We start from the raw sequence: 25,257 nt of genomic DNA on the forward strand, positions 1-25,257 counted from the left end.
GCAGTTACAGAAGTCTGTGAGCTACCATGTAGGTGCTGGGAATTGAGCTTGGACACTCTGGAAGAATAGCCAATCCTCTTACTCACTAATCTGTCTCTCCAGCCCCAAAGACAGACTTTAGAAAATGAGAATTTCCAAAGAAATCTGAAATTTTCAAAGAAAATCACCTTGATATTGTAGAATCAACCAAATATATGAGTTTGTTTAACAGCAGAATGCAAAGATAAGCTAGAAGATAGCTCAGAAAATACACAAACAGCAAAGAGGAATTAAATTAGTAAAGATGCATAAAAGCATATAACACTGTACAAAGAAGTTTTATAATACATGCATTTTCAGATCTAAAAGGAGAAATGAGAAAGCATAGCTTAGCAGTCATACTTAAATTTTCAAAACTGAATTCTAAAGATGTCACCTCCCATATTTAAGAAGTTCAGTAAACTTCAAGCTGGATAAAAGCAAATCAAGTTCTACCTTGGTACATCACAGTCAACTGATAAACAAAAGACAAGAAGAAAAACGCAAATGCAGCGAAAGGAAAAGGTTCACTGTGATAACTGCAGAATTCTCAACAAAGTGTGACGGTGGTTAGAAATCCTGACTGAAATAAACCCACAGAAATGTTTTCAGGCAGGGAAGTCTTTTCGCTTAGGAAAAATAAGGCATTCTAGTAATATAAGGAATAATAAAACTATTTTTTAAGTATAACACACATAGAATGCTATTTTAAAAATTGTTGCCAACCAAATTCTGTACCTTTTCTTTAAAACTATCTTCCAAAAATAAAACTTTAAAAGAATGAGAAAAATCTGAAATAATTTATTCTCCTTAAAACATGCATCATAAAAATTACTAGACGATATCCTTCAAGCTGAGGGAAATTATTCAAAAAACTAAACTATAGGAAGAAATAATGAATTTATAAGGGAAAAATATGTGGTAAATTGTAAGGTTTTTTTTTAATTGTTTGAGACTTTCATACATGCATATAATGTGTTTTGATATGGTGTTTTTAAAGGTAATAAAACAATAATAGTCTATAACATACTACAACAAAGGTATCCAAAATGGATGAGGCTTTAAAAGTTTGAAAATTACAAGATTTTTTTAGGACTTCCAGAGCAATGCAAAAATACTAAGATAAATGATAATAAAAAAGAATGTAGTTTATTATATGTGTGATACATGCATATGAGCATGCAGACGCATGCACATGGTAGATATCAGGTGTCTATGATTCTTCCACCTTATTCCCTTCAGACAGGGTCTTTCACTAAACCAGTTCTGTTTGGGCCAGACTGGCTCCTCAGGGAGCTCTTGGGATTCTCCTGTCTGTCACACAATACTGAAGTGATAAGCCCACATAGCCATTCATACATTTTCAGGGGTACTGGACATACAAGCACTCTTACCCACTAATAACCATTAAAAGTTGGAGTAACCTGGCTCATGTAGAAATGGCTCAATGGCTCAGAGCAGTGGCTGCTTTTCCAGAGGACCGGGGGTTTAATTCCCAGCACCCACATGGAAGCCCATAACCATCCCTAATGCCAGTTTCAGAGGATATGACACCTTCTGACCAAGAGCAAGCTCACACACAATGCACAGACATACATGTAGTCAAAACACCCATACACATAAAATAATTTTTTAAGTTGACATAAATTACTGTGAAAAACAGAATAAAAGACTATATAATCCAAAAGACAAAAATAGGAGATGAGACAAATGGGGGAGAAATTTAGCAAGATAAAAGAAGACATTAACCTGGTAATAGCATTAAATATAAATGCTAAAATAATTCAGTTAAGGTAGAGGTTGTCAGTCTGAGGGAAAAATGATGCAATGTTATCCTATTTAAAAGTAACACTTTAAATATTTAAATTTGTATCTAAATATAATTAATGTTTAATTAAGGCCAATTAAGGTTTAAAACACTAACCAAACATATACAAATACTAGATAAAAGAAACCTGATATAAACATGAATATTAAAAATAAATTAAATTTATAGCCAAAAAGATTTTGCTAAAAATAAGAAACCTTGTGATAAGGGGATAATTCCCAGAAAACAAGATAGTCCTGAGTTAGTATTCAACAAACTAAACAACTTGAAGAGATGAAAGGAAAAACCAGAACTGAAAGGAGATAAGTAACAAGCATACCTTTTTCTTAGACAAAAAAACAAGCAGTTAAATATTTTACATCTGCATAAACTCAGAAAATCTGGTCAGCATAATCAACTAACCTAACAAACAAACAACATGCCATAGAAGAGTGGAGCTATAACAGTAGACCATGTTTTTCTTAAGCATCCACCAACAAAAGCCACTTACTAATCCACAAAGTAAAATTCAAACTAAAATAATACAGAATAAAACTTCATTTGGTTGAAAAATAAGCCAAAAAAAAGATAAATAACACAGCCCAATATGCAAATTAAATACTACATAAATATGATATGGTACCAACAGATCACAACAAAAATTTGAAAATATTTTTATTGGATGACAATGAGAAGTTCACATTGTCAAAAAATGTAACACAAATTAATTTAAAGCAAAGCTTTTCAGGTATATACAGGTTGAACATTCCTAATCCAAAATGTGAAATCCAAAATACAACAAAATCTAAAACTGTTAAAAGCTTTATCACTCTAAAAGTTTCAGATTTCAAAGCATTTCAGATTTCGTATTCTTGGATCAGGATATTCAGCTGGTAAAGTTGATGGAAATACTTAAAAAAAAAAAAAAGTTCAAATCTGAAACAGTTTCTGGTCCCAAGCATTTCAAATAAGGGGCATTCAATCTAGATTACAAAAAAAAAAAAAAAGCTACTTTTAAAATCAGTGTTATAAACTTGCTAAGAAAGCTTAGAACAGCAAAATAAATCCCAAAGAAAGGAAGTGTACGAAAGAAATTATCAAACTAAGAGTAAAAATCAATAAAATAGAAAGCAAACATACGACAGTGAAAAAATACAAAATATAAAAAACTATACAGCTGAGAACCTTCTAACACTACCACATCTAAAACTTGTGCTACCTGGATAAAGAAGAAACACAAAATGGAACAAATTTTTGACCAAACATGTAAATCATCTTGGACTGCCTAGCCAAGAGTCATAGATGTTTGCAGCCATAACCTTATACATTACTAGAGAACTAGCCTGAGACCATCCTAAATTTGAAAAAAAAAAAAAAGCAAGAGTAAATGGTTGTTTTAAGCTGTGATATTTCTTTGTTATACTATATTATATATAATATACACATATATAATTATGTTTATAGGCCAGGTGGTGGTGGTGCATGCCTTTAGTCCCAGCACTCGGGAGGCAGAGCCAGGTGGATCTCTGTGAGTTCGAGGCCAGCCTGGACTACAGAGTGAGATCTAGGACAGGCATCAAAGCTACACAGAGAAACCCTGTCTCAAAAAGAAAAAAAAAAAAAGAAGAATTATGTTTATATATATTTGTATGTTTAAAACTCCAATGTTTAAAAAAAACAATAATAAATGTTTTAAAAGTAGGCAATAGGGCTGGATAGATAACTCATTAAACTTGAGTTCAGAGGCTAGCACACACATAAAAAGCCAGGCCAGGTGTGGGCCCGCATGTGCCTATAACCCCAGTGGTAGAGACAGAAAGATTACCTGGGCTTGCTGGACACTACCCTGGGCTTCCTGGTCAATGAGAGACTCTGTCCCAGAGGGAAAAGATAGACAATGCTACAACAGGACACCACATGTCTTCACAGACACTTGCCTTGTACACAGCAAATATATGCACGCATACACCTCCTCCCCAACCCCACCCTCACCACCTAACACATACACCAAAAAGAAACTGGTTATAGATTCAAATAACACTTCACCAAAAATCAAACAAACAACAATAAAAAAATAAGTGGCAAGTAAATACATGAAAACAATGTTCAACATCTTTAATTACAGAATTAGACACTGAAACTTCAACAAGATGAAACCACATTCCAGTTTTAAAGGATAACACAAAAATCATTGACAATAGCAAGTACTAACAAGGACGAGAGGAATTAGAATAGTGTTGTTTAATGAGTCAGGGGGATGGTAATGTGGGTAGGTGCATGTTTGTAGAGACCAGAGGTCAACATCAGATGCCTTCTTCCATCACTCTCTAACCTTAATCAAACAGTGTTGTTGAGGGAGAATCTTTTTGTACACTGTGAAGATGTATCTCTGCGTAAGGTGCCTTCTGATTGGTTTAATAAAGAGCTAAATGGCCAATAGCTAAGCAGAAGATAATAGGCAGGACTTCTGGGGAGAAAGAGAGGAATTTGGGAAGAATTTGAGACACATGGTATTAAGCCAGAGAGACAATGAGGGAATAGGGGACACAGTATGGAGGGAAGATCAAGAGCCACATGGCAGAACACAGATTAATGAAATGGATTAATTTAAGTTATAAGAGCTAGTTAGGAATAAGCCTAAGCTAAGGCCAAGCTTTTATAATTAATAATAAGTTTCTGTGTCATTATTTGGGGCTGACGATCCAAAGAAAGTCCAACTACAAAACAGTCTCTCATTAAACAGTCTCTCACTGAACCGAGGGCTCATAAATTCAACTAGGTTGGGGGGCCAACAAGCTCCAGGGATCCACCTGTCTTTATGCCCCATCCTCACCCCATCCCAGTGCTGGGTACATATTGCTGTGCCCACCTTTTACCTGGGGACCTAAACTCAAGCCCACATGCCTGGGAGGCAATAACTTTCCCAAGTGAACCATCTCCCCAGCCCCACCACCCAACAGCTTCTTATGAAGTTTAAATATGCACTTAATATATGGCCCAGCAATTCCCATGCCTTTTATTTAACCAAGAGAAAAAAAAAAACCTTATGTTCACATAGAAACTTATAAGGCAAAGATTAATATTGCCACTATTTGCAGTTGTTAAAAAGTAGTAACTATCCAATGACCTTCAACAGATAGAAAAAATTTTCAAAAACTAAAACCCCAAACTGTGAGACATGTAACAACTCATCACTAAAAAGGAATAAAAACATTTAATTGGAAATAAAAAAGCATTAAAACTAATATACACCAAAAATTGAAGAGTCCCAAATATATTATGCCAAATGGAAGATGCCAGACCCAAAAGGCTACATACTGCATGATTTCATCTAGAAAAGCAAGCATATTGGACAGCCAACAGATAAACAGGAGTCACAGTCGGGAGGCAGGGACAGAATTTAACTAAAAGAAGCAAAAGAACTCTGGGGAGAGGTAGAGTTCTGATACAGCTTGATGGTGATGACTGCAAAATTGTGACCACTTGCCAAAACCCACAGACCACTGAAAGTAATACATTTTACTGTAAGGAAATAATTCATCAATGAGTCAGACAATTGTACACATACACATATACACATGTCCCCGACACTGTCATTCCTATACAATGTGCTTATACCTTTCTATCCCTCAAAAAGATATTTTTTTAATTTTCTTCTAAATTTATCACAGTATCAAAAAACTGCAAATTGTAGTTGGAAAGTTAGGTAACTGCTTTTAAAATTATTGTCCTGAATCTTAAAAACTGTCATTTCAGGTTTTTGATTTGTTTTCCAACTCCAATTTATAAGTCTTTATCTCAAAGAAATTACCCACTATTACATTTACCTGAATTAATATGCTATCTTCTGGCTTACGAATAAATGTCTTACTATGAAAAAATAGACATCAAACTGAGCACAAAACACTAGCTGAATTATAATAAGGAAAAAAGTCTGAATGCTAATCAAGCACCTCCATGGCTCATGTCCTAGCTTTAAAATAAAATCCCCGTGGATTGTGTACAAACAGCCTTACCAGTAAGGTCACAGAAGAGCCTGGGGAAACTTACTTCCCTAATGGGGGAAAATAACCATGCATTTATTTTTCTAAGTTTATATGCTTATTTATAAGAATGTGCTCATCTGTATAATCTGTTTCTAGATTGTATTTACATTTATTAAGTATGTCAGCTCTTAAAAGCTATTTCTACATTTGAATGCAGTTGTTAGGAATTTCATTTCAATGTACACAAATATAAAAGAGTAGCTTAAGAGACCCTATGAGGGGTTGGAGAGATGGCTTAGACTTTAGAACAGGTGCTGATCTTGCCTTTGAGTTCAGTTCCCAGCAAAGACATCAAATGGCTCACAAGTGCCTGCACCTCCAGCTCGAGGGGATCTGATACCCTCTTCTGCACCCCATGGTACTCGTGAGCACAAATCTATATGCAGAAAGACACATATATACATAATTTTCAAATAATAAAAATTAATATTAAAAGATACTATGATTATTTTAAAGAACAACTCATATTAATAACATGTTTTCCTTCATACAGCAAAAACAAGATACTTTGTAGTAAGAAAAAAGGAGACAGAAATATCAATACTAAAGATGGAACATGCAGAAAATTCAGTGATTATTCAGGAGCCTAAACTATAAAGAAAAAAATCTCTGGAAGAGAAGTCTCTACTGAGACTTTTAATTAAGATTTTTCTGGGTCAGTGCTTTTTCTGTTTTCAGCTTAGGAAGATAAGAGTTCAGGATGTGTAGCTATACTGCCAGAATTCAAAGAAGGTTCCACCATTTGTTAAAGTGTAATCTTGAGCAAATTAAATTACTTAACATCCCTTATGATTCTTCATCTGTAAAATGATTGAACACAGTACTAGAATCTCATAAAGATATCTTGAAATTAGATAAAATAATCTGTCTTTGGCACAGTACTTGGCATATGACAAATTCCCAATAAATGATAGTTATTATTAGCAATGGCTAAATCAAGAATAATGAATCACATATAAACTTCAATTCAAAGATCACAACTTCCATAACCCTCCCTGATGAACCTCCAATAAGATGATTCAATTCAGGAAATTATCATCCACTTTCTTGTCCCTGACCACTTAGTTCCTTGCTGAATAATCCCACTGTGACAACAACTACCACTGTCACAACTCACATCAAAGATATGCCTTCATTTGTTTTTGTAAAAATGTCAACATCCAACATTATCTATCATAGGATATTTTTTTAAAAAAAGACAAAACTGATGATGAGTTACAGAGTATACTATGTGAGACATCTGAATTCTGAAAGCAGTGTGAAATGAAACAGATGCAAATGGTGGCGTGAGAGAACCAGGAGGTCCTCTCTAATGCTCCACTTTCCATTCATGAATTACGTTTCTAAAAAGTAATGTATCATTCAGCTCTATCTCAACACTACTTGCTATTACTGCCAATTACCACCTCTAATGTAAAAGTTTTCCTATCTTCCTTTCTAGCACTGCAGCTTTTTAAAGTGACAGAAAACTCTGTACACATGCTTATTCTTAGATGCGAAGTTGTCAGACAACTTGTAAACTCAGTAACTGTGAGTTAAAGATATCTATAAATACATATCACTGTTGATGTTTCCCACCGAAACCAGACTTCGGCTTTCCAAACAAGTGATGTCTTTGAACAGCTATGTCACAAATTTTAGTAGACTAGAAGTAATGATAATAATTACCCATGTTCCAGATGCACTGTTCTACTTAACAATGAATTTTTGCTATTCATCGGAAGAATTTAACTAAGAGTAACTAAGCCTTTCAAAAAAATACGTCTCTGCTGTAGTCCATAGGGTAAAAAAATTTAATGTGCATTAACTCAAATCACATAAAGTTTGTGTTCAACAGTCTAAACATAATTGTAAATAAAACATAAGCAAATTAATACCACAGTTTTTATATACTGATTCATATGAAAAATATGATTTGCAACTATGTAAACTTTACCTGCATTGACTATATAGATGTATCACTGACACTTTTTAAATGCCTGCTAAAATAGTTAAAATTTTGCAGTTTACAGAAATTGTATTTTTCCACAGCAGAATGAGGCCCCATACCTAAAAACCAAGCACAATATTTCATCAAATCCTTTAGTATTTCAAACCTACCTGAGAGACTCAGCCATCCTCCTCAAGTCTTCATTTTGTTGTTTTAAGCGTTCCAGCTTTGCAAGAATCTTGGAGAGTTCTCTGCTAGAGTGATCAGGGTGGTCATTATCTCGAACCAAATGACCACCTATATAAAACAACAAGGTCCCCCAGGCAAAAAGAATGAGCATAATCCAACGCCAGGAACCAGTCCATGGCCGCATTTTCAGAGTTTCAACTCTGTTGTCTGTCTTCCTGGAGCTCAAAGAATTGGAAACATTGTACTCTGGTCCTAGTTAGCCACACAGGAACATAGGTTTCTGTTGTTTCAACACATGATGCTTTAGACAAATTAGTCTCTCTGGTATCCTGTGGTGCGGTGGCCTCTTACAAAAGGATCTTCCTGGTGATGCAAGTAGGAAGCTTCCCTGTCCTGTGCTTCGTGGCTCTACATGCTGTGGAAAGAGTAAGAAATGCACTAAGTTGTTTAAGATACAGAAAACAACATAAATTGACATTTATGGAGTCAGTCCCAGAAAACCCCATGGTATTATTTGGCCAGGAGGCTGAAAGACAGTTTAGCTACTCAGTACCAGGTAAAAAGTGAACACTTTAATTTGTACATTAAGTCAACCACACACATTAGGGTTCTACCTAATGGCAAATAGTTCACTCCAAGCCTGGAAGTCTAATTCCATCACAACTATTCTTTCTTGAATTGCTGTATTATAACTCTTATACAGGGATTCAAAGATTATATCTTTGAATAATTAACCAAAACCAATTCAGCTATGTATTTCAGGTTAATGTGTTCATTATCTAAAACAAAAGCAAGTTCTCAGTACGAGTGAATTCATTTCTACAACTTCTCATCACTCCATCTTACCACTGTGCTGTCACTTCACTATTTAACTTGCAAACTGTCATTTTTAGGATATATTCTCAAACTGATTTGAACCTTAGAGAAGCAAAGGTTATCATAACCATCAACCAATTGGCAACCACACCAAACATCAAAAGTTACAAATGGATCAGGCCAGGCCATTATTTTTTTCAAATATATTTAAAAACACTAATAACCACAGGGGTAGATATGATGTAAGTATATTATATACATGTATTAAATGTCACGATGAAGTCCATTTTTCTATATGAACTAATAAAAGTTCCAAAATTCCAAAAGAAGGCTAACACCAGTTAGACCCTTAGGGTGACTGTGCATGTTAAACTCTAAATGTTCATTCTTTAATCAGCTTTAATTATGTGTTTTGTCATTTCTCAATCAGTATGCTTAGAATTCTCTTAAAATTAAATTATCTTCTCCCCCAAAGAACATATATGAAAAATGTAACTTAAAGTGACTGGGCAAATCTAAAGCTATGGAACAAAAGTCACATATCAAAGAACAAAATTATAGTTTCTATAAAGGGGGGTTGGTTAAAACATTTACATATATAAGACTACATACATGGAGCATATGACCACAAATTAAATTACCATTAAGGGATTAAATAGAAAAGCTGAAGAAAAAGGATTCCAAAAATCAAAGTATAGGACTACTATTTATTTTTCTACTTCTGAATCTTAATTTTTTTTATTGACTTTAAATGAACAAAACTCAAAGAGAAGAAATTCTCTCCAAAAGAATGTCCTAGAAACACCATTTATTCTGGTTTCTGCTAAAACACAGAATGGGAGGAGAGGGCATATATTCACTGACTATTGTTTGAAAGCAAAATTCAAAAAGCACTAATCCCAAGGACTATTTAACGTCTTGTCTACCACCTTAATCAACAGTTTAAATCTACCAAAGGATACTTTGTGTTGTTGAACTCTACTGTTTATCTTCTCTCTTTCTCAAAACCCTGTGCCTCTAAATCTCAGATATCCCCATCTATCATTCAAAGACTAAAGTCTGTTTAATAGTTCAGGTTGCTTACCACTCCAGAGGTGGTGCGACCTGGGAGAACAGAGCAGATAATTGAGGTGGACTAAAGTCTCATTTATTTATGTGAACTTTATTCAGAGCATCAATTTATACTTGAAGAAGAGTCACACAAGTGTAAAATCACTGCATGTGGCAAAAACTATGTTTTTCCATAGAGGCATATAAACAAATAACAATAGCCAGTTGTGATGAATAACCTGAAGTAAACTCACTCCTATCCACTACACCTGGGAAGGACATGAAAACACATTCCAAGAATTTTGTGTTTTTAAAGAAACTGTGGTCACAAGATTTGCCTTGTTTTCTTGGCATTTTCTCCTAAACACACAGAACTCCCCTTGCACAACTCCATTCTTGGACCATTTTCCAACACAGGTGAAGAATCAATTAGTGAGGTTGACTTTTCCACATATATAGAAACAATGCAGAGATTCAAGGCTTCCTGATTAAAATAAAATTCTAGTCTGGCAGCTTAAGCAACGGATTCAATTTAATAATTCATCAAACATTGAAGTATGGACATGTAAGTTAATAATACTTTGCTATAACAACTTATATAGCACTGAAAATTTCCATCATACCACATACTGAAGCTATTATATACCCTAGCTATTTCCAAGATATTAGGAGATTAGATAGGCAGATGCGCAAATACATAAACAAAAAAATTACAACTTTATTTTTCCCTAGACTATAATAGACAACAAAACTTTCAAAAAAGAATAATTTAAGCAACAAGGAATAACAAAATAGGCTGAAACATTTTACTTGCAATTATAATGTAAAATATCACAATATTCAAAGATAAGATTTTAACAAAGTTTACAGAAACATATACTTTGTTATAGAAATAACATTGGAATTTGATAAACCAGTATTCAAAATATCCAAGGTATTAAATTACTATACTTGCAGCAAGGCTGAGAATATATAAACTATAAAACATTAAATTATTATAGCAGTAAAACATGATCATGTTCTTAATTATTAATATTACCTTAACTGTTTTTTGAGAGACTGTTTCTCAGAATTCTATAGAGTTCTTAACAAATATACTCTAAGTGGAAGTTGAACAATGAGTATTTTCTATGTGGTTTTCCTTATCATGATTTAAAAGAGTATGTACTGAACTGTTCTCCCATCTGCTAACCACAGCCAAAGCCGACTTGTTTTCTTGTCATGCTTGAACCATGACTGTCAAAATATGAACGCCATCATTTTGGTCATTTAGTTTGCTGCTGTCTCCCAAGCACTTAGAGCAGTATCTGCCATTTAGTAATCACTAATGAAAACTTGTGACCAAGTAAATGCATGAAGGACTGTGTCACACATGACGTACAAAGACACTAAACACATCAGCTACACGACATCTATCAAACTTGAGACAGCAAATTTGAAATTGGAGAGCACTATTATAAGCAAAGTGGATTAAAAATAAAATCATTTGTAAACTTTAGGATTTACTGTTGTCAATGCATTATCTTACAATATCCCGAAATTTCCTCAAAGTGGGTTGTTTTCTTTTCAAATGTTTATGATCTTACTCCTATTTAGAATCTCATGATACTCTTCTTCTGCAGAATATTAAATAGATCAAAATATGGCGGGCTTCTTCCTGCCAATGTTTTTGGTTTTTTCAATACTGACTTTTAAAAGGATAGAGGTATTTAAATGATTTATTTCTTCTGCTACCTAAAAAACCAGAATACTTTTACTTTTGTTTCTTGAACAACAAAAATATCACAAGCAATTTTTTACTAAAGTCTTTTCCTAAATCTGAGAGCTAGAGTACAGTATTAATGAGACCAGAAGTTTGAGCAGAACTGTTACAAGGTCTAAATAAGGTTAATGATATGTAAAGCATTATCTGTACTGCTTGGCAAAGAACAGGTACTCGAGAAAACATAATTTTATCTTAGTGTTGACAAGGGATAGAGATTAAAATTATATGTGCTATAATACAGAGTTAACATCAGTTGAATCTGTATTACACTATATTATGAATAGGTAACTTCACTAGGTGCCAATTTCTTTACCTGTAAAATGGGAACAACAGTTGTCTTTTCTAGAGAATATTGAGGAAGATGGCTATGTTTTGTTGGGTTATCCTGTTCTGTGTTACTGTTTAGTAAAGGTCTCTTAAGCAGAAGGTTGACATCATTAGAAGACTTATTTATCCTTTTTCTTTTCTTTCTCTCCAGCATTGCAATCTTACCTAACTTTTGCTTTATATTTGAAAACAGTTTTTCTAAAATATTTTTATAAGCCCATATCTATCTTTAAGTTGTATTCTCAGACCTCTTTAAAACAAGCAGAATGAAATCTATATGCATTTCTCTAGTGTTGGTACACTCCCGAAAAGGAAATTTTCAAGGAAAAATAGACAACGAATATTAAAAGTGCACATTTAAGTAAGACCTCGCCTCATAGTTTAGGCATAAACATAGTTTGACTCTCCAATGTATTGGAGGATGGGGGAGGTGTCTTAGTCACTGTTCTATTTCTGTGAAGAGGCACCATGACAAAGGCAACTCTTATGAAAGAAAGCATATAACTGGGGACTTGCTTACAGTTTCAGAGGCTTAGTCCATTATCACCATCGCAGGGAGTATGGCTACACTCATGTCAATGGAGCAATAGCGGAGAGCTATATCCTGGTCTGTAGGCCAAAAGAGAGAAGGAAAGACACTTGGCGCCTGGTGTGGGTTTTTGAAACCTCAAAGCCCACTCCTAGTGACACACTCCTCCAAAAAGGCCTCGATTCCTAATAATTTACAAATAGTGCCACTCCCTGATGACTAACAATCAAATATATTAACTTTGGGGAGCATTCTTATTCAGACCACCACAGCAGGTATGCACATCCATGCATGTGTGGAGGCCAGAGGTCAACATCTGGTATCGTCCTCAACTGGCGTTATAGTCACTCAAAGAAATACCTTGGTTTTTACATGGATGCTAGGATCTGAACTCAGGTCCTAATGCTTACACAGCAAGCACCTGACCCAGTCAGCCATCTCTTCAACCCACCACTTTAAACTGCCGAAGGTACAGATGACCAGTCCAGACTTCTAACTTATTTGAAAATTATAAGTTAATTACATCAGAAAACACAACCTGTCATATTATTGCACATAACTATTAAAGTAAGTAAGATACTCCTTGTAGAAATCTCATTAATGTGATGAGTTTGTAACTCATAACTAGGCCAACTAATTTCTAAGACACTAGCAATTTTGATGAATTAAGAGAATATTCTGTATTTGTGTTTCGAAGATAACAAATATTTTAAATTCATATGTGCATATATTGTTACCCCATCAAGAAGAAATGTGATTACTATGTGTTTTAGTTAGGGTTTCTATTGCTGTGAAGAAACACCATGACCACAGCAACTCTTGGAGAACATTGAACTGGGGCTGGCTTACAGTTCAGAGGTTCAGTCCACTATCAACATGGTAGACACAGCAGCATGCAGGCAGACATGGTGCTGAAGAAGGAGCTGAGAGTCCTACATCTCTGATCCACAGGCAACAGGAAGTGAACTAACCTAGGCATAGCTTGAGCAGACCTCAAAGTCCATCCCCACAATGACATACTTCCTCCAACAAGGTCATACCTATTCCAACAAAGCCACACCTCCTAATAGTGACACTCCCTGTGAGCTTATGGGGCCAGTTACATTCCAACTACACTATGTAAGTATTAAATGAAAACTGAACTTCATAGACATCACTCTTTTCTTCTGTCCCTCCTTCCTTCCACATTTTAATTTAGTTGGTTTCACCATGGTGCTTTTACAGAAAATGACACGAGGGTTCAGCTAGAATTAAAAGATTTTAATTTTAATTCATTACTATTTTTGTTTGCTTCATTCTGTTTTTCTTATATATACACACACACACACACACACACACACACTCTCACATACACATATGTTAACTACCCCTTTCACTTAGGGCAGTCAATTAGAAAGAAATATTTTAATCAATTCTTTAGTACTACTTAATTTTAAAGATAGTTGAGAACAACAGAGAATGTGCTTTTTAAAAGATACAGATTTGAGGGTATGTTAATCTAGAATTGAATTGACTTAATTTGTATAGGGTTCTTAAATTAATAGTACTTTGTAACTCATGACTAGCTTTTCTCTAACATTTTGTTCATAATTTCTTTTTCCAAACTTATGCTTCCTAGTGTTTCTTAACCAAGAAAGCACATCATTAAAATATAACAGTCAAACTAAACATCTGTTAACCTTGCAAACTTAACCATTAAAATGTAACAAATGATTTTTTTTCACCTGAAAATGTAAGTCCATCTCATCACATAGAATTAACTAGGGAAGCATTCTGAAGTAATGACTATCTAGTTTGTTTTAATTCAAAGAATTATGAAGTGAATGTTTACAATCATTCCATCTGTTCTGAAAAAGGTTAGGAAAGATGGGCATAGTTCTGTCATTTGCTAATTAAAGCACTAGTTACTTGAGTTGATTCTATTGTCTCTGAAATATGTGAAAAATAGAATTTTACATTAGTGATTGAATTTAAATTGATTGAAAAATAATTACTGTTAAAGTTCTTTTCATTAAAAGAACGATAGGCATGGCACATGCTTGCAATTCCAACATTAGGGAGGCTGGAGCAGGGGGGGTCACAAACCCAGGCAACCCTGTGTTACACGGTCAGATCCTGCCTTCTTGTAGTCCCAGCATGGGGAAATGAAGCCAAGAAAGAACTACAGCTAAAAAAGCTCATGCTCAACTACAGCGTGAACAAAAAAGCCAGCCAGTGACACAAGGCGATCTCAAAACAAATAACCAATGCAGCGGGGGAAGAATGGAGAAAGGGAGGGAAAGAGGGAAGGAGGAATCTGAGATCATTTAGTGAAAAAAAAAATTGTCATTTGAACATAAAATGCAATTGAGAAACAACAAAAATAAATTTTGTTTGAAAAACACAATAATGAAATCTAATTCTCTGTAAGTTAATAAAAATATAAAATCACATAATTCAGTCATTTAATAAACTTGTCAATTTTCATTAATGACATTTTCAATTATATTCACAAAGTGGAAGCAGTTTAAACTTTCTTTTAAATTGTTTTCAACTTTAAGTATAATTTACTGCTATAAAAGGTCCTTATAAAAGTACTCAGTTAAATGATTTTTTCCTCATCAGTACCTTTGTATAACTATTATTTTCTCTTTTCAGTCCATTTTCTCTTACTGACAAACACTAATTTGACTTATTTACACACACACACACACACACACACACACACACACACACACACACACACCCCTTGCCAGGACTGAGGGCCATTCTGCTCAGCTGAGCCCAAACACATGTCATACTTAGTGATACATTCTCGATTATTTCACTTCAATTTATGCTGCCAGTGCTTTGTGACTAATGGAGGAAGAAGATAAGGAAATAATGAGTAATAATAAATGTATACAATTTCACAGCATATCAAGCGATAGAATAAAATATTTGTGCAGCATGGTCCCACAATTATATCTAATCTGATTATGAGACATTTAAAATTATTTCAAATACACAGTTAAAATAATAATTTTATGATAAAAGAAATTCAGCCATTTTCATAAGAAGTTCCATACTAAGTAAGAGTTATGTTTTTTGGCATGTTAAACTCAAGAAAGGTAAGAGAGAGAAAGGGAAGAAAGTAAGACTTGAACCAAACCAATTCATAGGCAGTGATCTTCAGTGAGGCACAGAGAAACCAAAACAAGATCAGCCACTGTAAATCATTAGAGTTACACCAACCTTAATTTACTGCATCAGTTGACTGATAATTAGTATTAGATCAAAAGCAGCTAAAACAATCTTTATTTACAGCTACATGTAGAATAGCAGAAATACTACTAAACTAAATTTAATTTAGGCAACATTTTAAAATTAGTATTTTTCACATGGTTGTACTCAATTTGTAATAGGCCACATCTGTTGTTTTCTAAGACTATCATTCTCCCTTTTAAAAAATGTTGTAAGACCTTCGCTTTTACCCATAAGGAAATAAGAAGGGTCAAGAATTACTTTCCAGCCAGGGATAGTAGCACACACAGTTAATTCCAGCACTCAAGAGGCAGAAGCCAGTGGATTTTTGTGAGTTTGAAACCAGTCTGGTCTACATAGTTCCTGGCCAGATAGGACTACATAGTGAGACCATATCTCAAAAGCAACAAACAGACAAAAGAAAGACCTTCCAAATGTAAACAATTAGAAAACGGGACAAATTATGCATCTGACATCAGAGAGCTGGAAACTGATCTCTAAACAAGGAAGACAAAACAAGTGAGCCCCCAAACAGCCTGGGGTTGCTTCAGTGTCTGCAGCACTGAAATATGTAGAAGGGGAAGCCCAAACAGGAGCCAGTAGTACAACTGAGTTGGAAAGACAGATTAGAATTCAGGAAAATCTAGGCAACAAGAAATGTTGGAAAATGTCTCACTCTAGAGGGAGAGCTACATCAAGACCTGTGTTTTCAAAGAAGCTCTTTAAATTACCCGAAACCAAAAATTAAAGACCCTTAAAATAAAACCTAGAAGAATAATTTATGGAGAAAAAGTATTCTGGTACTAATGGTTAATAATTCCTATGTTCACAAAGGGCCAGGAATCCTTTAAGTTCTCACAATAAGAATCCCATCCATGAATCCTTTCAAACATCCAGTAAAGACACATCTTACCAATGAACTAATAATGGACAAGAGTAGACCTCTCTAACAAATCTTGAAAACACTGCAAACAAAAAGAGCTTAAGGATGGAGGGGAGGAGGAGAGTGGACTTGCTGTCACTGCATGACCCTAAAGAGAACAATTGCAAAACTCCCCACATGGCCAAACAATCCTCAAAAGGCTACATCTTGACACATAAACCTCAGAGTAACACCCTCTGAAGATAGTGATACCTAGGAGAACAGGATGTTGCAGGGCTGCCATCACTACCATGTCTAAGAATAAAGGTTGAAGAGGTTTTGTTGTTGTTTTAATGGTAGTGGTAATAATAAGAACACATGGATGGACCAATGGGGCAGCTAGGGAGAGAGGAGGAGAGAGAGGGAGAGGGAGGATATGAATGAATGAATGAGAATGAGATGAACAAGATAATGGTCAGGGCTGACACGTCGACAATCTTCAGCACTTAAGAGCTGAGGCAGAAAGATGGAAAGTTATCAAGGTCAAGGCCAGCTGGGGCTATATAGTGAAACTCGGTCTTACTCTTGAAAGAAGTTGGCACTCCATACAGGACTTAAATTTAAATTAAGTGTGTCTTCCCTGAAACACACTTGCCTAACTGCTTGATGGCTTTGTCCTTCATCAAATTCAAGCCACCACTCAATTACCATTTCCTCGATGAAACTTTCCTTTGCTGTTCTATGTTAAAGCAGTGTGCTTCCGCCTCCAACACTGCAATACCTTTCCTGGTGTGCCTGCTTTTCTCTAGAATGCTTATCACCATCTGACATACTAAATATCTGTCTACACAACAGAATATAAACTTCATCAGAGAAATAATTTCTCTTTGTTTACTAATTATTATTCAGTCTAGAATACAACAACCACCTAATAATCTTGAATAATAACAAATAAATGGGTACAAAAGAGAAATTTTCTTTTAAAATAATGTCTGCCATGCTTTTATCTGTATGCATGTCTTCATGTAGCAACTAATTTTAAATATCTATTACAAATGCTGTCATTCATAATTATGGTATTCATTTGGGTATTTTATTTCATTTTTTAGTATTTTCTTCTTATAAAATATTTTAAACACATGAAGAATTTTAAAATAATGGTACTGCGAGATAATTCATTTTAAAAGAGAATTAACATCTAACAAAATTATTTATTCTCCATTATAGAAATAATCTCATTCTTAAAATTGATGACCAAAGTTACTATATCACCTAGGTTTAAAATTCCCATATTCAGTGATATACATGATGGTGGTGGTGATGTAAGTAAAAAAGAAAGATCTAGAGCCACCCTCCAATGTTTGCAGTCTGTTGTCCTTGCTTAAAATACTCACAATATTTGAGGTTTTATGAAATTATGGTATTTATTGATAAATATTGGATCCCCCGTTACTGGATCTCCTCTGCCGATGCAATAAACCAATCAAGCCAAATTATTAAGTCCAGGTTTAATGGATAGAGCAAAGCAACTCCCAGGTGACTCTTGGGAAGGCAGGAGGGAGAGCACATGGCAGGTCTGGTGACCAGATTGACCCCTATCGCGTTTTCTGAGGGCGGGGTCTAGAGAGGGCAGCTCGGGGGAGATCCTTAACACTTATCACTAAATAGCTAGACTTTTTAAAAATAAGAATGAGAAAGAGGAAGATCTCACATTTGCATATCAGAATTCAAAGAGCTATATGGTCTAAAAAAATAAAACTTGTTTTTGGGGGAAAATAAAACTTCTATTTTTATTTAAGCAATATTCGTTATTTTAAAATAATATTTTAAAAAGCAAACAGTTCTGGAGAGTTTAGAGAAAAAAGGAGATGAGCAAAAGCAGAAATGAGAGAATGGAAGGCTGATAAAAGTTTATAAAGATCAGAGAAGAAAGCATGCCAAGAAGTTGTATGAGCTCCAGTCTTCAGGGACAAGGGTCTCAGACTCCAGGCTGAGAGCTACAAACTGGCCTCTGCCAAGCTACAAGGGTCCCGACACCAAGTCAACAGAGGGACTGAGTACTAAGGAGGGCTAAGCATCCTAATAACCTAGGAACATAACACTAGAAAGACCCACTTGCTGCTGCTTCTGCCTGTCTCCTGTCAGGGCTCTCTGCTACCAAACACTGGAGGATTAAGAGCAGCTGCTGCTTCTAGAGACCAGTCTTTAAAGAGTCTCTTTGCCTACCCACAATTCCTATTCAGGTAAAGCAAGAAAGCCTCACCCAGCTGACCAGAGGCATAGCTACACAGCCAAGATGACCTGGGACTCTCCATACTCCAGCCTCAGCCTCTAACCAGCTAGAATTACAGAATGCTATCTCCATGCTCCACTTCTTACAATGTTCTTAATCTCTATTTCTCTTTAATCTCGTTTCTCTACTGTTCTTTTTAAGATTGTCCATCTTTCTCCTAAGCATTATCCACCTGTTCTTATATGTTTATTTTTCCCATTGCAGCCCTTGGCATATTAATCATAGTTGTTTTAAATTCACAGCTTGGTCCTCATATCCCTGCCGTGTGATTCTGATGCTTATTCTTTCTTTATTAAACTGTGGATAGAGGAGAGGGACATACATTTTAGCATCTTGTAATTTCTAACCAAAGTGCTTCAGGATACAATAGGTAGAAGAAACGGTAATGAAGAGGCCTTTAGTACCTTGCCAAGGAGTGGAAGGAGGGATCAGATCCTATGATCAGGCTTCAGCCTCCTCTTGACATGTGCCAACAATGAACTCCACAGTGCCCCTCAACTTCCCTCCACCTCCTCAGGTAAACAGTGGCTGGAAGAGAACTTAAGAACACCCCTTCCCCCAAGGTCAAGAAGGTTCCAGTAAAAGACTTTTTTGCTTGATGACAGACCTTGTTAAGAAAAGTTCTCCAGGATATTATGAAAACAATTAGTTTTCTCCTCTCCAGCTATTAAGAATTGGAATTTTTTTTTCTTCCATGCTGATATTCACTGTAAAGAGCTGGAGGAAAAGGCCCAGAAGTCCCTGATCCAAAAAGTATTCGAGAAGTTTCTGTATCTTCTATCCAGCTAAAATAACGTAACTCAGTAGACTCCCCTGAGTAACGGTGGGGACCCCATCAACAAATAATAGTGTTTTCTGGGCGAGGGAAATTTATCTAAAAAGAACAGAGTTTCTGACTTAAAATGAAGAAGATTATGAAGTTACAAAGTTACTTCAATATCAACTGAAAACAGCACTTACTTTCCTTCCCCTAGAATGTAAGACATTGAAGAAAACCACAAGGTATTTCAGAGAAAGGTGTTATTGCTTGAATCTGGGTCTCTAAAATTATTGTCTGTTCAAATGAGATAAAAAAAGAAATACTAATTATCTAGAAACACACTTTTTGCTGTTAACATGAAGCATATCTCACAGTCAACGGAAGAATTTATCTCAAAGTATGAGGTGTAAAGGACAACTTCTTTGAAAGCAAAATCTACAGAAATAGTTCAAAATACTTATACAATTCCTGATCACTAAGTGTTAATTTTAAGAAATCAAATCATTACAGTTTTCACCCTTCAGTAATTTTTTTTCCTAAAAGGGGTATGGAGGTTTGGCAAAGGCAGAGGCCGCAGTTTAGAGGTGGGAGGAGCACCATGGAGTTTCAAGGACAAAGCATCCTGCACTCCAGGGTGTATTTACAGCTCTTCATCTAGAATTCAACTAATATCGAACTGCAGCAATCAGCCAAGCTAAGCCAATTAAAATAACAGTAATTTGACAGATTATCTTCTATAAATATTCAAATATGGATGTTTGTGTGAACATAAGGGTCTCCAAATGTCAATCAAAATGTTTTGTTTAGGATCCTAAAATTGAGTTCACTTTTTTACCCTTCTGTGGAAATCCCCTTGAATCTTTAACTCCCTATGTTAACTCTCACCTCAATTAGAAAAATTCTCTTTCCACAGCCTGAATTAAAACTTTAAAGATAATATTCTCACACACACACACACACACACACACACACACACACACACACACACCAACAGCCCAAAGGATAATATCCTGACCCTTTGAAAATCTAGGTTCATAAAGGCACAAGGAAAGCTGTAGGAGGAGCATAAGAGTCTCGAAGGCCAGCAATAACAGAGGAACATTTCATTCAGGTCATTAGTCCGATATGCTTTGGTAATATTTGTTAACAAAAGATTCTAATAAACAATCAAGAACTTCATTTGGATTTTATTCAATTTTGTGTGAATGTGAGTGAGTGTGTGTGTGTGTGTGTGTGTGTGTGTGTGTGTGTGTGTGTGTGTGCGTGCGTGCGTGATGTAGTCTCTCACTGAACCTAGCTAGGCTAACAGACCCATAAGCTCCAGAGATTCTCTTGTCTCCACATCTCCAGCACTAAGCAAACAATTTAACAACTGAGCCATCTCCCTAGAGTTCTCTTAAGAAAAACTGCATTTATCTGGCTCAAGACTTTATGCTAAGTTTAAATACCTGCAACTGCTAACAACAGGAAAAATGCCATCAGTGTTAAATTCAAACCAAATCTACTGTCTTGAAATCTACAGACAGCCCTATCAGCAATCAGCAGTTAGAGTATTAGTGGCCTTAACACAAGTTATCTGATGCATCAGTGGGCTCTATGACCTTATACCTGGAGAGTTAGCTTCCCTTAAAAAAAGAGAACTAGTGAAAAGCTTGAAGACCTTCCATGGAAACTGTACATGACAGGCACGGCTCTGCGCCAGGACAGCATCAAACCATGAAAGAAAACACAACTGTACCCCTGTAGCAAATTGCTCAAAATAGTCCTAGTTAGACAAACCTGTAAGAAGTTCTTACACTGTGACTATTCCTTCCCTATTCAACCATATAAACCCCATATGCAATTGAAGTCCAGCCAAGGGAGTGATTTTCAAACCAGGAAGGGGAGAGAAAAGTTTGGCTTGAGGACCAGTAGCTTCGACCTCCTCTGAGAACCTGTTATAATACAGAATCCAAGACCCCTAATGACATACTGAATCAGAATCAAGCACCTTAAGATCCATCGACACGTAGCCATTTTTAATTTATACAGGCTCTTGAACAACAGAAACCCAACCAATGTGGATCTAATGACTAAAAAAACAAAAAGGTGTACCAGAGTTGTTTTAGAACAATGGGTCCTATCTCATGCCCCAAATCAACTAGACAAATCAGTCATAGTGACATTTACATCACTGATGTTCCATTTGTACAGTGGTGGTCCCATAAGATTATACTGCCTAACAAAAATCATGGTCACCTTAATACTGTCTATGTTTTTAAACAGTGACTATACTATCCAGTAATGCCTTCATCAGAACAATCCTTAGCCCCAAGAAATATATGGCTATGGCTAAAACACTGGCAATTATTTTTTCTTCTAGACCCTCAAGCACTATGAACATTTAGGATCCTATTGTCCAGGAAGAAACCAAGAAACCGAAGAACTATGCCACCATGTAACCCAAAGAAGAGAGAGATGGAATGTACCTGTTACTCAGCTACTGTTCAGCTCCAAATTCATCCTTTAACAATCCTTTCTGAGAAAAGAAAACTCTTAAAACTACTATTCTTTTACTAGGTAACTTCCTAATACTGCCAATAAAAGCACTAAAGAAAGAATATTTATTTTATTCACAGGCCCTCCATCTAAAAGCAGCGGTTGGTGGAAGCTACAGGTCTCAGGAAGAGCAGCCGCCGCCAGACAGTAGCTCTCTAGAGGTTCTAATGTGCCCTGTTCTAAGCTTTTTATTCCCTCATACCTATGGGAAGGGGCTTCCTACAATTATCTGTGTTACTTGAATATTCACTTTTTGCTTTTTATGCCTCCTAACACCTGTGTAACCCACTCCCTCTACTAAATTTTCTTGCCTGAAGTAGCCAGTGTAGATTATTTTGCTGACAGAATCCTAATTGATCCACCATGCCTAGAAGAATAAAAGTCAACAAGATCTTAAGCTGGGCGGCAGTGGTGCACACCTTTAATCCCAGTACTTGGGAGTCAGAAACAGGCAGCTCTCTGTGAGTTCGAGGCCAGCCTGGTCTACAGATCAAGATCCAGAACCGGCACCAAAACTACACAGAGAAATCCTGTCTCAAAAAACAAAACAACAACAAGTCAACAAGATCTTGCTTACTTTAAAAAACAGATTTCAAAAGAAAAAATGAGAATGTGTAAGAAAATATTGACTAGTTCCCCTCTAAAATACATGTAAGATGAAAAATGTATTTAAGATGAAAAATGTTTGAAAAAAACACAAAGAAAGCAATATACTAAAACAATTATCATGGTGGGAAACACATCAAAACTCGGAAACATAAGAGCCAATAAAAAATCCTAAACAAATGTTTTCTTCTTAAAACAATAAAAATCGTGGAACATTAGAAACGGAGGTACTAAATTCTTCTGTCTGAACAGTTATCCATTTCTATGGAGACAGTTTGGGCTACTATACTTTAAGGAAGCTGCTGAGGGCTTAGAAGAGCCCAAAGAAGATTCCATAAATGATCAAAGGAGACAAAAAAATGAGATCCCTGAAGAAAGTTTCATGGAGTCAAACTTTTTAGAGTGTAGCAAAAAGAAAACTTCAGGCTAACATATTGTCTGGCTTTTAGCCTACGAGTTCTGATTAGCTGTCCTTCAACTTGACAAAGGAAATAGACTTAAAATCAAACATGTCAATGTAGTAAAGACATGAAATTGAGCTTCCCAACTCACAGAGAGACTGAGAAGCGCATCGTGAGTATGTAACTTTGCTACTCAACACATGGTCTAAGGACCAGCAAGAAGGCTTGTCAGGGGCAAAACCTCAGAACTATTAGGAAACCACTAAATACGTGTTAACCTGATCCCCAAGTAAGCCCTAAGAACATGAAAATCTAGACAACACTTCAGTCTGAAAGCAATTTGAGAAGGGAAGGAGTAAAGCTCTAACCTGGAAGTTGCTTCCTGAAATTTTCTAAAAATGTAAAAACAATCTTTTATTTGTTAGAATTTACTGAGAATATAACAGAAAATCAATAATAATAACTAATTATTCAATATATATCATGTATAGGGTTTGTTCCATATTTTCAAATTGGTTCAACTCTCAAGGTGTTTATAAAGTAGGTATTTTATAATTCTTGTTTTATCCATAAAGCAAGATGAACTCAAATAAATTACCTTGCCCCAAGTTACACATCTAAATTGACAACTGAGATTTGAGATTGTCTCTTAAGAATCTACACTCAGCCCCCCAAAAATTACTGTTTTCCAACATCATTTCAAAACATTCTGAAGTCATCCAAGAAAAAAGTATAACTGCTGGTACTAAAACTGCTAAGTATAAAGGAAAAAATAATGTGCTTCTCTGCAGTTTAAAATAATTCAGAATTATGTCAGCACTGTTGGAAGTACGTGGCACACACTCAGCACAGGAACAAGACAGCAAGGACAATAGGCCAGAAGAGAATTATGAGTCTAGCACTGTCAGTAGTTTTTAAAATGTCTGCTATAATACATCATCCAATATCGAATACAGGACTATCTTACAAAGAAAACTTCTGGTAATACCACATTATTAACTGTATTTGGGAAGCAACTGAAACCCCATGTTAAAGGACACATTCTCCCTGGTATCACTTTCCCTTTCCTATCCAGCTTTATTGATGAATCTTGACACATTATAGGCTGTACATCCCACTTTGAAATGTCTGTCTTTAAGATTATCTCCATAATTAAATAATTTTTAAAAACTGAGTATCTTAAATCCATTCCTACAATTATGTCTGCCACCCCAACCATTTTCGCCATCACTACCAACCTCTGAGAAAAGTAAAGGACATGAAGCTAGGACTTTCCTCAGTGAAAGAGGGGAAACACAAATGAGTGTGAATGTTCTCTGTACTTACACTGCTCCCAACTTCTAAATATGTCCCTTTTCTTTTCATTTGTAATTTGCAAAACTCAATTCTGATAAGACCCAATGGTCCTTCAGAAAATACTGAGGATTAAAGAAAAAGTAAAAAGGAAGTTCTAGGTAAAAAGTCTACTGAAAGTCTTATTAAGACATGTGAGTTCTAAATAGCATGGCAGAACAGTGGAAGTTCTGAGATATAAATAACATCATTGTACTAGCAAATAGGTTGAATTTAAAACATGCAAATTGTATTTTGTATGTAAAACTGAGTATTACATATTTTAGCTCCATTCAGTCTGAGCATGCTCCAAAAAGAAGAGAGGTGAACAATGACTTTTTCATTAACAATGACAAAGCTCTGGTGACCTAGTTTGAGAATGAACAGAACTATAGGTGTTAAAAATAGAGTTGCTTAACCCATAGGATTAATTAAAGATGCTGGAGCCAAAAAGATTTGGGGGCTAAAGATACCAATGCTAAGAATGAAATGTATTCTTCCAAACATGGGAATTTAAAGCTATGATTTGAAGCAATTTGAGTAAGAATTTACTTGAAAAATCTAAAATATGTAAGGTCTATGTGAAGTGCCAAAGGGATGCAACTTGATTTCCTAAAAAGCGCAGTCTGCTCTGGAAAACAACGAAGATAAAACTCCAAGTAAGAGTGCTCCTTGCGGACAAAGCAACAGTCAAAACACTCAAGTAAAGCATTCCTGACCTGACTGTCATTTACAAATGTGACTAACAAAATTACCCAGGCCAAAA

General features: G+C 35.6%; 1 protein-coding gene across 7 annotated transcripts in view; it reads right to left on the bottom strand.

Annotated features, from left to right (window-relative positions):
* Nucleotides 1-25,257, bottom strand: part of Fut8 (fucosyltransferase 8) — a 216,961-nt gene that overhangs the window by 113,414 nt on the left and 78,290 nt on the right. For all 7 annotated transcript variants that reach the window (XM_052739531.1, XM_052739532.1, XM_052739524.1 and 4 more), the window contains one exon: nucleotides 7,972-8,405. In XM_052739531.1, the coding sequence (XP_052595491.1) occupies nucleotides 7,972-8,174 (203 nt within the window). In that variant the 5' untranslated portion in view covers nucleotides 8,175-8,405. The remainder of the gene's footprint in view (nucleotides 1-7,971; nucleotides 8,406-25,257) is intronic.

Source organism: Peromyscus californicus, unplaced genomic scaffold (assembly GCF_007827085.1).
Source record: "Peromyscus californicus insignis strain IS unplaced genomic scaffold, ASM782708v3 Scaffold_15__1_contigs__length_86483966, whole genome shotgun sequence".
NCBI classification, from domain to species: domain Eukaryota; kingdom Metazoa; phylum Chordata; class Mammalia; order Rodentia; family Cricetidae; genus Peromyscus; species Peromyscus californicus.